At 53.5% G+C, this 15949-nt stretch overlaps 3 protein-coding genes across 3 annotated transcripts, besides 1 other annotated feature; 1 reads left to right on the forward strand and 2 right to left on the reverse strand.

The window, feature by feature from the left end:
- Positions 1 to 15949: part of a sequence feature (contig 1.100 1..337251(-1)) that runs on past both edges of the window.
- On the reverse strand, positions 9430 to 11323 carry ANIA_05848 (uncharacterized protein; the record flags this gene model as incomplete). The annotated part of the gene is made up of 3 exons (XM_658360.1): positions 9430 to 9768; positions 9822 to 11206; positions 11299 to 11323. 3 exons carry the CDS (start codon positions 11321 to 11323, stop codon positions 9430 to 9432), a joined length of 1749 nt encoding a protein of 582 aa, XP_663452.1.
- ANIA_05847 (uncharacterized protein) lies at positions 12295 to 13699 on the forward strand (the record flags this gene model as incomplete). Its single annotated transcript, XM_658359.1, has 2 exons — positions 12295 to 12582; positions 12668 to 13699. 2 exons carry the CDS (start codon positions 12295 to 12297, stop codon positions 13697 to 13699), a joined length of 1320 nt encoding a protein of 439 aa, XP_663451.1.
- Positions 14219 to 15834, reverse strand: ANIA_05846 (FAD-binding oxidoreductase; the record flags this gene model as incomplete). Its single annotated transcript, XM_658358.2, has 3 exons — positions 14219 to 14343; positions 14430 to 15585; positions 15697 to 15834. 3 exons carry the CDS (start codon positions 15832 to 15834, stop codon positions 14219 to 14221), a joined length of 1419 nt encoding a protein of 472 aa, XP_663450.2.

Below are 15949 nucleotides of genomic sequence, written 5' to 3' on the forward strand. Positions count from 1 at the left end.
GGAGGGAAGCGCAATTTAGTGCGAAATCCAGGAGGGGGAGAATTGGTGAAAGTGGATCGGCGCAAGTGAAGAGCTGATGAAGGTGGGAATCAACAGGATAAAATGACCAAAACACAAACAACACCAGATGAGCGAGTCAGACTAGTAATACTGCCCGACACACCGTCGACGGCCAGGCCAGGCCAGCACGGTCCCAAGCCAGGACGAGCCAGACGAGCCAGACAAGCCAGGACAGGGGTCGGATGGATGGCGGATGGCGGAGAGAAAATGAATGGGTGGCAGACAGTGGCAGAGCAGCAGGAGACGTACCAGTCAGTCAGTGAATGTGATTGATAGAGAGGTTAAACTTGATCACCGTCGGCCTGGGTCCCAGGACGCTTCAAGGGAAGATCAAGGGAAAATTAGCTTAAAAGTCAGTTCAGCAGCGAATGCAGAAGGCAGAATGCAGCTGGAGTCAATTCAAGTGTTAAAAATGAAGAGTGAAGAGTCAAAACAGTCAAGAGACTCAGGTGATCACTCTATCAACCATCACCTTGCTCGACGTGCTGGGCCTGCTCGAGTTCCTTAACTGCCAACCTACCAACCTGCTTAACTGCTCAATTGTTTCAGCCCGCCCCTCTTTGGAGAGAATCCTTTGCAAATCTGATGGATGGAATAAATTATTTGATTATATTTTTGATTTGTATCCGCATCTGATTTTGGCCATTTTGGCCTTGTTTGCGGGCCTCCAACAGCCTCCAACCGCCACGAATCGATAGATGCCCTCGCAGATCGGCGAGCCCATTTGATTGGTTTGACGCGAAATCTCTTTGTCATTAAATTCCAGCTCCATCATTCATTACTGATTTACAGATTGGCAGATTGGCAGATTCATTGACGATGGATTCTTGAGCGATACAGTGGACTACAGTGGACAAGCGGCGCAACGAGTCGTCAAGACAGCTCTAAAGCAATCTTCAATCTTCAGCCAATAGTGGAGAATCGCAGTGGAGAGACAGGCAAACCAACCCAGAATTGACAACCCGAGCAGATCAACCCGGATTGGCAGCTGGTCCTGCCTGGTTCCTTCCACCTGGAATGCCAGGCATGCCTGGCATGCCAGACATGCCAGACCGATATTCTGCCAGGGATTGCGTGCGGCAGACGCTCAAGACGATGCTGCCCGACTGGTACGATGCGCCGACCGTGATTCTTCACTCAAGCAGTCGTCCAGCTCGCCCTGGTACACCCGGTACACTGACGACTCTAGCTAGTGTTGGGCACCCAATCGACACAATGGGCCCGATCAAGCACGATCAAGCACCGACTCGCAGGGGTCGATCTCCTCATCTATCCCAAACCATCGCCGGAGTTTTTCTCCGTCTGGAGCATGATAATTTCCCATTAATTTTTCTTATTTTTTCTTATTTTTTGGTTGTTTTTTTCGGGGCGGGAGATGGGACACTGTAAGCGTTGGCGTTCCCTGGTTCCAGCTCGGAGAGAGCCGGCCAGGAACGGATCCAGAATCTACAGAGTACGGTAGAGGGCGCGCGACCCGTATACTCAGTATACTCTCCCGTGCTATAGTTACTCTTTAGTGGTATAGTGGCGGCGACCATGAGATGTCACAGTCCAAGGTCCTCGTAGGACCGTAGAACCGTGGCTGCCCTCCGTCCGACCCTGTGCCCCCATCAAGGGAGGACAGTCCTCAGCAGAGTGACGCCGCGTCGCGTCAGTCAGGGGCAGCTCCCATCTGTCCGAACACTGCAGTGGATTGGATTCTGGAGAAATCACGGAGAAATGCAAAATGACAAATCGTGATCCGCATTCTCGCCACCACTCTCCCTCAACAACCTTTACCAGCGCTCTGGATCGATCAACGATCAGGACTAGCAACTCCTTGCCGAAGGCAGTTGCCACTCCAGGTCAATGAAATCAACGACCCAATTGATTTAGATGACTTCATTTGGCCGCCCTTTAATCTTCCGGTTTGGAGCTGGCCTGACTCCGACTGGTGACGTCCAATTGATCTGCGCAACTAGCACACTCGATCCCGTCTTCTGGGACCCTTCGCCGCGTCGGCTGCTGGCATCCTTCGTTCCTGGCCAGTGGCAATTGGCAAGTCCAACCGCCCGCCAACGCCGACGCCAACGGCTCTCCACGGCCTCGTCACCCGTCAAGTCAACTACTTTCGGTCCAGAGGACGGCGGCCCAGAAGGCGGAGACAAGGACGGAAACGAGGACGGAGACGAGAAGGGAGATTCCTCCGATCAGGATTCAGGATTCAGGATCCAGGATCCTGGATCCAAAATTCAGCGTCCAGAAGTCCAGCTGCCAGCGGCTGGCGACGAGTCTTCATCCCGTCGCCCGCCCAGTCGAGTGGGGCACCATCGTGTTCCGAGATCAGGATCAAACCTGCTGTGTATCAAAATTCTCGTCAGACTCGGTTGTGGTGCAGAGCCCAAGCAAGGGGGGAAGCCCTGTGCATATTGCAATATTGCCTGCAGATGGCTTGAACCCTAGTCTGTCCCCAGAAGAACTCCCGTCTCCATATCTCCATCCCGCGACGCGGCTATCCGCCGCACTCGCGCTCCTTTGTTTGTCTGCGCCGGAAGGTTGGAGGACGCGATGGCCAGGAAAGAACCGGTGTCTGTCGTCGGAAAACACCGCCCGAGGCGGGATTCTTGTGGACGGCCACTGACGTATATCTTCTAAAGGATTAACTTTAGTCATTTTGTTCCCAAGGTCTCTAGAATGCTTCGAAACCAGATCTTAGCGTCCACTAACGCCCTATCTGCCGAGCCGCCCCCTGCCGTTCTCTCCCCTAACCTCGCGGCCGCGATCTGCCCTGGTACGAAAAAGCCGTATCTCGATCAGGTGCCCGGCGATCGGCCTTTCTAGGCTCAGACTCGTTCACAAGAGCATATCACAGGCTCGCGGCATTCTTCAAACACGAGACCTGATTCGACGGATTAGCCCGGTAGCGGTATTTCTCCTTCAACGTCCCTCAACGTCGCAGCTGGTACTGGTCGAAATTTCAGGCTTGATCAACATAACACGTTGTCTGTTGACTTGGCACGGTACGGTCTGTACGCCAGTACTAACATCTCCATCGCCATTGGTCCGCCGAACAAGCGAATAACCCATGTGCTGAGATCGCCGTTGCATCGCCTCCCGTCACCTGAAGACAGCGAAAGCTCGATTCGCCAATCCCGACCACGGGATACACACGTACGTAGCGCTGGAGTCATGTGCAGTGTGTTGAGCCCACATCGTCTGCATTACGGTGACGAGCATCTAGCTGATCTAACAAGATTGCGGTATACTACGGTATACCGTATTCAAGACTTCGGAGTTTTCCGATTTACGGGGTATTGCGGAGTTTCAAGATTAGCCAGTCGTCGAGTGCAGTCCCCGTATCCTAAAGTTACCTCAGAAAGACTTCAGTGGACGTGGAAGTCGAGACTCAAGATTGGACAGAAGCATAACCCATGCGGTCAGTTTCCCTCCTGACGATCAGAACCTAATAAACCTATGCATGGCGGGGGAAAACCGCTCGCAATTGCAACTCGCAGCTCACAAGTTGTGATGGCCTGATGGCGGGATTAGCCGCTTCACCGTCTGACTATTGACTTCCTGGCCTTGGGAAGTCTTTGAGGCCCCCAATGTAACCATTGTTCTGCATTGGCAGTGGCCGAGCAACAACTCTGTATCCCCACCCATTGATTCAACCCCGCAGCGACTTCTCTTTGATCATGCATCGCCGACACGGTATTGGCTCAGAACATCCATCAAATATGCTTGAGCGGACATCGTGCCACCTAGAACTCCACAATGGTGCTTGGAAGTTTGGAGGAGGCTCCGAATGATCCATGTCCGCACGTTCTCGTCTGTCCGCTGTCCTGTCCTATCCCCAGATCCGCTGTGATGACCATTTCTGTCATGCCGTAGCCTGCATCCAACACACCCCTAACGTGTAAGTCATCGGCCATCTATCCCTGCAGACTGTAGTCGCCTAATCGGTAATTCGACATCCACAAGAGAGCTCGCCCGGTCCAAACCCGACTCCTGGCGGACCCTCAATTCCAAATACCCTGCTGAAGATCAACTCGAGCAAACATAATGCGCGCAAGCCATTGGCTGGGCTATTTTCTCCTTTCCCAGAAGCTGAACATAAAGTTCAAATTTCGTTCTAACTTCGTCTGAACAAAGAAGTCCAAGTCGGAGATTGAAGCCGGTGGCGCTTGCGACCTCGGGATCGCCTCAGCCACGGCTATGAGGCCTGGGCTAATACTCGGCCTGTCTACTGTACATGTAGTTGAACCCTTTTTTTGCGCGAGCGGGTTGAGCCCGCCCAGGAGTCCGGCATTACCTTCCTGGTTGAGATTGCACTCCGATCTGATTGAAACCTGAGGCTCTTCGTATTCGTACGAACTAACGGTAGAGGGATTTGTGGGAGGCCCTTTAGAGCTGAGCCATAGAGGGTCTTAAAGCATACCTATCAACAACCCGACCCGAAACGGTACAATCTTGGAAGATCCTCAACTACTGACTGGTGTACAGAGTACTGAGTTGAGACGAAAAAGAACTATCCAACACTCTCCTCTTCCCCTCCACCTCCGTTCAACCGGGGTGGTACAGTGATATCAGAACAACGGACCGCATTTCTGTACGCCTACCACCTCTCTACCCACTGCAAAAAGCAAGTAATGCTATCAGAGCCAACTGGGTGCGGCAGAACGAACCCAATGATTTGATCATCGGCCAGATCGGCCGCACGACCGGCCGTACGCCCGCCCGTCTGCAGTGTGAACTGCACTCGTCGCCCTGCATGGGATCTTATAAGCTAGTCTCTGCAGTCGCAATAATGTGCTCAAGGTGCCTCACGGCGTGGTTTCGGCCGATGAGGACTCCGTGACTGCAAGTCATTGTCTAGACACCTCATCGACCTGTGAGAAGAAGCTCGCATCCAAGCATGAAGCAAGTACTCTGTACCTAAGCCACAGAGGGTCCCTCTCGGTCGAGTAATCAAACCCTAATACATGAAGAAACTGAATCACTGCTTGAAGGACGACGCACAAACCCACCATCACCACGATACGAGTCCTCACTGGATGAATGGCAGATTCCACGTCCCTTGAACGCGCAAACATTTGCTCTGTGAGCTTCTTTATTCGCCATCAACTTCATACATACTACTCATACACACCATATTATGCGGGCGTTACCTCCCCCGCACTGGGGTCTTGCCGTACGGTCTCACTTTCCACAACCGCAGTCCAGACAGCTCTCTTGAAAAATTCAACTTGACGCGCCCGTTGAGATGACAGGCATAGCCGCGACAAATTCGATGTGTAATTCCGTACTTGCAGAGTCTATACATCAGAACCGTTGCATTAATTCCAACCTCAGTGTCTCACTGCCGACCAATCAGGCTGCCCATCCTGTTCCCTAATAGAGTCAAGCGCTTGCAGCTTTAAATGCACCATGCAGCCAATCCCGTATTTTGTGTTGTGCACAGACTTCCTCCAGCAGCCTCGGCGGGGTTGGCTATATGCTAGTTATCCTAGAGGTCTTATCAAAAGCTCCAGACTCCATAACGAGTTTATTGTTTGCGGCAGCCCCCAAACTGCGTCTATGACACCTGGTTGGCTCTTCGCTCGCGACTCGCGGCTGAAGTGCAGCTAGCCCGGTTTATTTCGTCACTTATCACGTCAGCTTGAGCTCGAGCTCCGTGCCAAATTAGGCAAGCTAGCGGCCTTGGACCTCTTAGGTCGCAGGGATTGCAGGTTGCTCGCCGCACATTGCTCGTATGAGTGCGCTTCGAGTATGCATCCATGGTCAACGGCTACTTGGTACCGACATCATCGTTATCAGTGATCAGAATATTATGAAAGCACCGAGATAATCTCCCGACCGAGTGTCGTCAGTCACTGCGACGAGGTCTGACCTCCAGTTCCAAACCTAACCATAGCTCTAAACCTAATTGGACTCTCCACCGCAGCTCCATATATTAAACTATACCAGTCCAAGCAAACGCACCGAACAACGACCTGTCATATCTTGCTCTTCCAATGACCCGGCCTTGGATCCTCGCTGCAGATCACCCGAGCATGTCCGGCTCCGGGCCCGCCTGGCCGGCCGGCTGCAGCTCGCTTGGCTGTATTTACAGAGTACGTATGTACCGTGAGCTGGGATACGGGTCTCTGGCTTTATCCTGCCTGGGATTACTCATGTAATGGTTACCGCATCCTCTGGTGTCTTTACTCCATAGCGAGTTATGTTTTTGGAACGTCAGAGCTATCAACTTGTGCTGCAGATGTTCGGCCGGTGGCAGAGGTTTCGAATTGAAGAGCAGTATGCATCTGGTCTTACAGTAGCTTGGGTCAATATTTGTGGAATGCTCGGTTTACTGGAGTGCCCAGAAGAATTGATTTGCTGGGAACTGCGAGACGTATACAACTCGTCTTTAATGCAAGGAGTCGTACTGTAACCGAGGCTGGCTGGCTCACCCTGGCCCTTGGGACGAGCATACCACTCGAACGGGCAACGTCCTTGCCGCTGTCTATTCACTCCATTTGCCTATTTCTCTGCATGTTTAACGACTCAACCTATTACTTGACATATTGGGCCGGCCTTTATTGATGTACTGCTCTAAGGCCATGATCAAATTATGGCGATTCGGCTCCGCCAGGCAGAAAGGGATTACCGACATGCTCGCTGCTGGTTTCCATAATGCGAAAGCAAGTATTGAACTGAGACACACGCGTGCTTGCTTTCCATTCATGTGCTTAGTTTGCTCAAGCCAATGCTATGAGACTACCTTGACTGGGACGACTTCGTTCTGCTGGTTGCATGATATTCAGAGACGCAACGGGATTGTGGATACCGCGCGATCTATATACAAGTATGCTTGCAAGCTAGGGGTTCTAGATTGCCCGCCCCAAGGCACGGTTGTCTTCGAGCCGTGAGTCGTAGTCTCAGGTACTAGGTGTGTGTGTCTTCCACTCCCGATTTCTAGCTAGGTATCCCTTCAGTCAGTCGATATAAGCTCGAATTGAGACGAGATCCAGACGAGATCTAGAGAAGATCAGACGGTCAGTACGGTTCCTTTCCATATCACCAAGCACCGTGGAAGTGAGAAGATCGTCTCCCTGTTCGGGTTGCTACGGACTCAACAACCAGCTGTACCGGGTTCCGCGGCAGGTAGGGCGAACTGCGTTTCTTCCACTCAGGCTTACAACTATATCCATTCCGCGGCAATATCCGTCGAAACGAACTTCCCTATCGAACCGCTGTCCCAATGAATTGGACAGCTCGCTTCTGTGTCGGAGGTCGACTCTGTCAGATGCGTTGAGACTGTCCCTCACCAAGGCTGAACTACGACGTACGTCTTCCTTAAACCTGTGCATAAGCGGTCCGTGCTACCAATTCATACCTCTTAGTGAAGCCTCTTATGTACCGTCCAGGGATAGTCCTTCAATGCCGCGCATTACTTTCCTCGGTACAGAAGACAAGAGCTGGAGCCTGTTTCGGGAATGAGATGGATGCGGAACGAGGGCTCGCCCAGACCTAGAACCCGTATCTCATGGTCCTCTCGTGCGTCCATTTCTACGTAGGGGCCGCGAGTATCTGCGAATGACTGGGATATAGCCTCATTTATCGATGTCGTCACCTTTATACCAGAGACTGCGGCAGCAGACAGGAAGGATACCGAGTGGCTGGCTCGAGCTTCTATGACTTCGTCTTCGAAATACTCCCAAACACGAACAAGGCCGTTCACCATGAAAGTTCCTAAGGCCACCAGGTCCTCAAAAGCAAGATCTGTGCGAAAGTTTGTCGATCGGTTCGCGGCCATGCAGTTCGCCACGCAAGAGGTGCGGATTCGAGCTGAACCTGAAGCTGCCCTTGGACTTGCTGGATGTACTAAAAAATGGATAAGCCAAAAGAAGTCTTAAAATTAGGATTCATCCAAGTTAATGCTGGTTGCACTCTCAATAGAGCTGGGCCTGGTCTCGTCAGCATTTATTTGTTAAATAGTTTATTTCTTTTTCTAATTTTCTTCTTGTCCTTTTCTGACTAGGTAATCTGCAACTTGGACAGTGCTGTTGCTATGTTCAATGATCAATGAGATGGTATAACATTGCTATTGAGGGTTTACAGTCCTATAGACAAGGAATTGTATATTGCCGTGCAATTACCCCATATAATAGGATTGATATCGAGAGAAGTGAGAGCCATGTCTCTGTCACTCCACTCTAATTCTCGTAACCAAGCGCGCCTGCACCCCAGGATACGGGGTAACTCCTTGCAGATGTTCAGCATACTGCGTACAGTACCCAAGCGAGCTCCTTGCGGCTGAAGCCTCAGCTTCGATTAGATGCAGTTGATCTATCTAGTCCACCCATCACCACCCTACACACGTAGTCAGTGGAATAGCCAAATGCCACGGCTCCGGACCGTCTACCCAGCCACTCTGCGGCCAAAACCAGGGCAGTGGACCAACGGCTTTTTTTTTGCTTGCGCTGCCTTGGAAGCACTCCGCTGCCTACTGTGTAGAGTCTAAGCTGCAATCAAAGCGCAACGCCGACGCACGCAGCTCGTGAACCGGGGGCTTGGAATGGTCTGGATGTACAGGTCAGACTGATCTATCAAATCGATAATCCAGCAACCCAAGTTCCAGACAAGTGTAGCGCCATCCTTATCATAAGTCAGCATTGAGCGGGCAGTAAGAGCGCAAGGAGAATTAATCCGGGTCCAAGCCGTAGTCTGTCGTGTGGAGCTGATCTTCTCGCACGCACGGACAGCCTTGGTTATTTGGTTACAGGCTCTAGTGAGGAGGAAAGGAGATACATAGACACGTACAGGAACAGCGGTAGGAGCCCTTACGTCGTGGATTCAACTAATCTGTCGTATTTAACCCGGATCCGCGAGAGGCAATGTGTGGTTGGTAGAGGTCTGCTTAGCAGTTTCTGGGCCAGGAGTTCATAGTACTGAAAATCGTACAAAATCTGGATGCAAATTTGTTCGTATAAGTCCAATTCGATGCACATAGACGATAGCGAGAGGATGTGTGCCTATCTTCTGAGGGTCGTAGCTTATATCTTCAGTTAATGACTTTTGTCGGGCGGGGACCGAGGAAGGTATGGTTGCATATTTATATATGTGTGTGTCACAGAGGAACAGAGCGGCAATATTGTAGCCTACGTTACCTCTTAAATGCAGTCTTAGTTACGGCCGGGGGAAAGAATTCCCATTAGAAGCACGCCTTGTAATGTACTAAAATTGGTCCAATTTACCCAATCCATGGGTACGTACGCAATCACACTCCGAACATGAATCCACATTCTATCCATGTATGCATGCATGCTGAAACCAAAAAGCTCATGAATCAATCGCCAGTGGTATGTACAGCCTAATCTATTTCCACTGGAAAGCCCACAGAACAATCTAAACGGACTCCAACGGCAAACTCCGATAAACAACTGCCGGATCAACCGGAGTGATGGGTGGAAGACTAGCCGGTGGCATAGCCTCAGGCGGACGAGGTGCACGGAGCATGACATGGAAAATCGTCCAGATACCCCGGAAGACGTCGACGCGGTCCTGGGCGTCGAATAGATCGTACCACCTTGTACGCCGCAGCTTGAGGATATGCCAGGGGTGTGACTCGTCGTTCGAGGTCGGAGGGACAGTGCTTCTCCCGGTTGTGATGATATCGAGGTAGCGGCGGTGGATGCGGAGGTGCAGAATTGAGAGATGGTGGTTTATTGACGAGAGCATGTAGATCTGGCGGACTGTTAGAAAGGAAGACAGTAGAAAGGAAAGAAAATAGAACGTACATCGTCAAACGGACACTCCCTGTCCCGTCCAATCTGAATATACCGCATGCGCTTATCCCAGAGACTCGGTCCTGGCTGGATAATCTTCCATTTGTCGCTACTGCTCATTGCCCGACGCAACCCAGGCCGGCGTAGCCCTGGCGGCTGCGGCCGGGACCCCGAGCGTGCACGCCCCGTCAGCGCGGCCGCTTCTCGTTCCTGCTCATTTGTTACGCGCACACTATCGCCAATCGCATCATTAGGTGCACCACCCCATCGGGGCTTCGTCGTCCACCATTTTCCCTCCCCGGGTCTGACCTCGATAGCGCCCTCTCGCGCGCGTTCCTGAGCGGCCAGGAGCATAGCGCCTACCTCACGGACGAGGTCGCAGGTATCGCCGAGTCCATACCCGTGTGTTTCGCCAGGGGCGCGGAAGACGGTTTCGGGGCGGCATTGAGCGACGAAGACGGGCCCTTCGAGAATACCGTTGCGGGCGAGTTGGCGGTCTTTGGGGGAGCGGGTTGCCTGGAAGGTCTGTCGGACGGGGAACAGGAGCGTCCCGAGTAAGAGCTTGGGAGGGTTCATGGGGAGGGAGGCCTGGCAGCCGAATGGCCACGCCGCCATCTCGGTTAGGGCGCGGATAGTCTCGTCGCGGATGTCTTCTGGCATGGCTTGGCCGGCGGCAATGCGACGTCCTTTGTACTTCTTGACAAGTTCCGGTTCGGCCTTGTCTTGTGTAGACGTGTTTGTCGGCGGGTCTATTTCCATTGGCGTTGTTTCGGCGGTGGTCTCCGTGTCCCCAGCCGCTTCGGCGTCGTCCGCCTTCTTCTCACTCGGTTCCGGCGATTTGGCCCGGTCGTAGTACTGATCCATGCTATCATCCCAGTATTGTGACATCCGCTCCAGCGCCGTCCAAAACTTCCTGGTCTGCGTCACTCGCACCCGTTCGCGGCCAGCGCGGGGTTCCAATCGGGCAACCTCCCGGAAGGCATCGTCATTATCCAGTAGCAGTTCGTTTTCGAGTAGCTCGTATTTGTCCCTGGTCGGGTACGGGTTTCCGTTTTCCAGAAAGATAGGGGTCCCGTCGGCCGGGAGCGGCGACCCGAGAGAGGGCTTGGGGGAGTCCAGTTCCCAGGGCAGCGGAGGCGCCGTCTTCGCGCCATCGTGACGCACAATTGAGGACAATGGCACGTCAGTCTCGAGTTTGAGGTTGAGGTCTCTGAATTTGTCGGTGGTAATGTCTTGGGGACGGCGGATAGAGGCAAGGACGGCCTGAAGATTCCGCAGCGAGTCTTCAGAGGGCTCGTCGGGGACGGCGGGGAGGCGGTAGATGGGGAAGTCGAGGGAGTTTAATGGAGGTGGGGGAGAGCGTTCTCTGTCGGGGTCCGACAAGATTGCGGGGAGCCCTGCAGGAACAGCCGTTACTCGTCAGCGTTCTAGACGATGTGCATCACGGCGGTGGCATTGACTCCGTCGTGCGGGTGGCTTAGGGACTTACCGATCGCACTACTCCAACCAAACATCGTGGCTCTACTTGACGAAACGGAACTGCTGAAATGCACGAGATTCGGAAGTGGCAGGAGACCAGGAATGCATCAGAGTCACATGCGATTATATGGGCCTCCAAGTCCAGGAACCTCTTAGTGTGAAAGTGTGGTTCAGGGGACGAGGGGAAGTAAGAGGGGCGGAAGTGGCAAGATGCCTCGATTCATCCAAAGAAATGCATGCACCGGTTACACGAAAGATGTCAAACAAGAGGCCAAAGACCTGGAATTGAAGGAAGAATAGGAGGAAAGGAGGGGGAGTGTGTCCAAGGCAGACGGACGAGTGATGGTTGGGTCGATATTCCCTGCATGTGGAGCGGCATCTTGCAGCCAGGGCCCGGGGGGTTTCGTACTCTGCCTGCCACCCACGGCATGATTGAAGCCATTGGTCTCCATGGGCATTCGATAGAAGGCTGACAAGGCGTTCAATGTCCTGGAATGCCCTGGGATTCGCGTTTGAGCAGTCGTTTTGATGCATGATAATCGACGTATCGACAGTGATCATGTGACCGATGGGCCTACCCGACCGGAAGCCGGAATATATGTCGGGCCGAACCTGCTGACCTATCATATGACGTAATCGGTTACCCACCGAGCGGCTCTCCTTTGGGATCCGCCTCTCATTCCTTTCTCGACTCAGTCCATCCTTCGTTTCCCCAGTTGGTCTCTGTGTTGGAAAGTTGTACAATGATACGAAGCAGAGAAGTCCCGACTTCCGCCTCCATCTACCAAATTTGGCTGGGGCGGGCTGACGGTTCGCCCCTGTTGGCTACTCGTGGTTAGCCTGTTGGACCCTAGTCAGACTACCGTTCTCTATAGATTACTTGGGCCGACCCATTGGACGGAATATGTTTCACCCAATCCTTCGTATTCCACCACTGTGATAATTGACTGCTTTCGTTCAGGACCCAGCTCAGGAACATGCGCCACTGGATGGGCTTCGCCCAGCCATGGACCCATGGCTAGGTATTACTGCACGGTCATCGAGACTGTTCCTCGAGGGTCCATGCGCACCGAGCATCGTGGGGATTAGTTATTATGCCTTAGTCGGCCAGGCTCAGGCCCAGTCTTCTGACTTCCGGCTCATCTTCGCTCTCTGCCTCCTGGGAGGACTGCTGGTGAACCGTCGAGCATGGCCTGACTGGCTTTACAGCCTCTTTCTCGCCTCATCTGGCCGTCTTCTACCCGCCTTTCGTACTATATCGCTGGACGCATCACTCCTTTTCCTAAATCTCAATGTAGTCAGCCTATAGTTTAAGAGCGCTGATTGCCATGTCGACGGACCCTTCCATTATCTTCTACCAAGGACTCAGATGCACAAAGGTACGACGAGAACCAAGAGCAACTGATTCTGTAACCGACACTCCTTCATCTACTTTGACCAACGCAACATCCCCTATTGAAACGCCAACTGAGGACTCACGAGTTGATTGGACCTCTTCTGGCGGGTATACGACGTCTATAACCAGCCAGACCCTGGACCACCAGTCAGGGCTGGACGGCACACACAGCACTACGCTTACACACTCTGCTCTCACTACATCCACTTCCGCAACTCCAACAAGCGAACCTACATCGCTCATTTCATCCGTGCCGGACGATGAGTCCTCCGGTCCTCCATACGCTCTCATATTCGGCCTTCTCTTCGGCATCCTGGGGCTCATAGCCCTTATTGCTCTAATAATAATCATCATACGCCGCCGCCGCCGGTCCAATCAAGTGTCAGATACGGATAGCCTGCAGGGTGACCGCGCGTCCACCAACTCAAGGACAGGTCTACGGCGCGACTTCCGGTCCCAGATGTCATATCTCGCCGATGCATCACCGACTTCATCCGGTCTCTTTAACTTCCAACCAGGTGCTGCCCATGATTCTGACAAGCAGCACCAAGCCCCACCCTATTCAGATCCGTTTTCAAATACAGAAGCAGTGCCTGACGGAGGCATACGGACTGCACCCACAAATAGGGATTACGAGGATCGGCCACATATACACTCTACAGAACCCCAAGCAGCTAACAGGGACTCATTCCACAGCGGCACAAGCCTTGGCAGCACTCTCGTTCTTCCGGGGCGAAGCAGCATGGGGAGTGAATACCAAGGAACGAATCTCCCCTCCCCGACTGCGCCCAGCGGGACCAGCATGGGCAGCACCCTTATTCTTCCCGGCAGAAGCAGCATGGGAAGTGATAGTCAAGGGCCAAACCTTCTTTTTCCCAAGCCGCCCAACAGTTCATCCTATACATACCAGAGAACTGTTGTTCGGATAGATGGGGTTGGGTCACTTGACCCGGACAAGTCGCAAACTGTGGTTTCTAGAAGAAGTTCGGGGACTATACCGGCAGGGCTTTCATAGTAAAGGTACTCGCGTACGTTAAAGCTTTCACAGAAAACCTGGATTGTATGATCACTTGAAATCATTCTTCAGATAAATACAGTAGTACTCGCTTTGACTTCGTAGGTCTATTTGACTTCGCTGTCTGCTGGAATATACCGTTGACTCTATACTCACCGCTACTACACAGACGTGCGATGCCTGCGTAGACCAGGAAAGCAGGTTTGAGTGGGAGTCCAGGCGAAGGGAAAGCAGTAACTGGTATCGTAGGATTCGGGGCGAGTTGTTCTAGACAATGACACAGCAACGTTGGACAGCCTATGGCCTCAATGCCCCCAACGCCCATTTCACCCGGCCTGCCTCACTGCCTGATACTAGAACATTGACTACATGATACTCAGAGCATCGGTATTTAGATTCTGACGATGTTTTAAGACGTTCAGGATACACCTACGTACATCTACCAGTAGCTGGGCATACAGCACCATGGAGACTTTTAATCAAGACGACATCCGCCTACTGGCGAAATGCCAAAGATAATCAAGCGGGAGAGGAGAGTAGGTCCTGCCACTTACGGAATGCATTGTATGGGTCGTAGATCTTCTTCAGCTGCTGCAGTCGAGGCAGGTTGGGTCCAAAGAGGTACCTGGCAGCGAAATCGTGCCCTAACCGGGAGAGAAGTTTTAGCAATCTATGCTATGCCATGTCACTGTAATATAAGCAAAGTGACCAGGACCGGCCTCCCACTCACCTGCATAATTTGGATACGCGGCCACACCTCCACCAGCAACCTGGGCCCAGTATTGCGAGTTCTGGATCTTGGCCAGCGTAGCCTGTCGGTATCGATCAATGAAGACGTCGAGGCGCGGATCCTGCCAGCACAGCAGCAGACCGACGTTGTAGAGGTGGTCTCGATTCGCGCACGCAGTCGCTTCCACCGGGACGCTCATCAGTTTGGAGAAAGGCAGCAGCTCGATGGCGAGCACGCTGTCCCCCATCTGTGGAAACTCCTGCATGACCTGGTCAAAGTCGCGCCAGAGCACGGGGATAAGGTCCTTGTCTGGTGGGAAGCGCAGCTTGGTGCCACCGCCGCTCTTTCGACTGCGGCGACGGTCGAACCGGACGTTGGCCTGACGCGCCAGTTGCCAGTAGGGCATCATGCCTGTGTGGTTGATGACCGGGTCCAGGGCGAGCAGGGGCGCAAAGAAGGTCGTCGCCCGTTCCTGGCACCCGTTGTAGAAGAGCACGGCCATGATCACCGATTCGTCTGCAGACTTTGGCGCGGCCCTGAACCCAAAGAAGAGGCCGCTGTCCTCGTCCTGCTGCTCGTGGAACCAGTTGGCGAAGTCGATGACCTTGAACAGCTTGCTGGCTTTGAAGTAGAGCAGCCCGCCAAACACCTGGTCCGGCAGCCTATGTGCCCGGAACTCCAGCTCGGTCACCGCGCCAAATGCCTGGCCTGCACCGCGGATCGCCCAGAAGAGGTCTCGATGGGCCTCGTCCGATGCTTCGAGGACGCTGCCGTTAGCGAGCACCACCGTTGCGCGCAGCAGACTGTCGACGATCAGCCCGTATCGCCCTGTGAGCCAGCCGTACCCTCCCCCCAGCGTCGAGCCGCCTACACCCGTCTGGCTGGCTGTCGCCCCCACCACGGCGAGCCCGTAGGGCGCAGTCGCCCTGTTGACGTCGTCCCAGCGCGCACCCCCTTGTACGCGCACCATCTGGGTCTTGGGATCGACCGAGACCCCGCGCATGCGGTCTAGGCTGATCACGATGCCTCCCTGAGTTGCGGACTCGCCGCTGGTCGAGTACCCCCCGCCCTTGACGACAAATTCGACATGGTGATCCCGCGCAAATGTGACGACCAGGCAGACCTCACTAGTGCAGGTGGCGTGGACGACGGCTCCCTAGAAGCATCAGCTCGGAAGCCCCAGCAAGTTAGGGTCGAGGTAGGTAGGCGGACAGGTAGGTAATCGAGATGCAACAAAAACAACAAACGAAGAAAAGAAGGTACTTACCGCATCGCTCTTGCAGGCATCACTCCACGACCGAATGCTCTCGGTATAGTCTGCAGAGCCAAGGGAGGTGATCTCCGCCTGGGTGCCGGCCAGCTGCTGCCTCAACTCCTGAACCAGACTATAGTCCATGAACGGCATCTTAAATGCTGTGCTTGACGGCAGCTGGGACTGGCGAGGGCTATCTTTAATGCCCCCAGACGGTGCAGATCGCCGGAACGGCCGGAGGTCGCCGAGCTGCTATGAGTCTGGTCGA

The sequence above is a fragment of the Aspergillus nidulans genome, chromosome I, assembly GCF_000011425.1.
Source record: "Aspergillus nidulans FGSC A4 chromosome I".
Classification (NCBI taxonomy): domain Eukaryota; kingdom Fungi; phylum Ascomycota; class Eurotiomycetes; order Eurotiales; family Aspergillaceae; genus Aspergillus; species Aspergillus nidulans.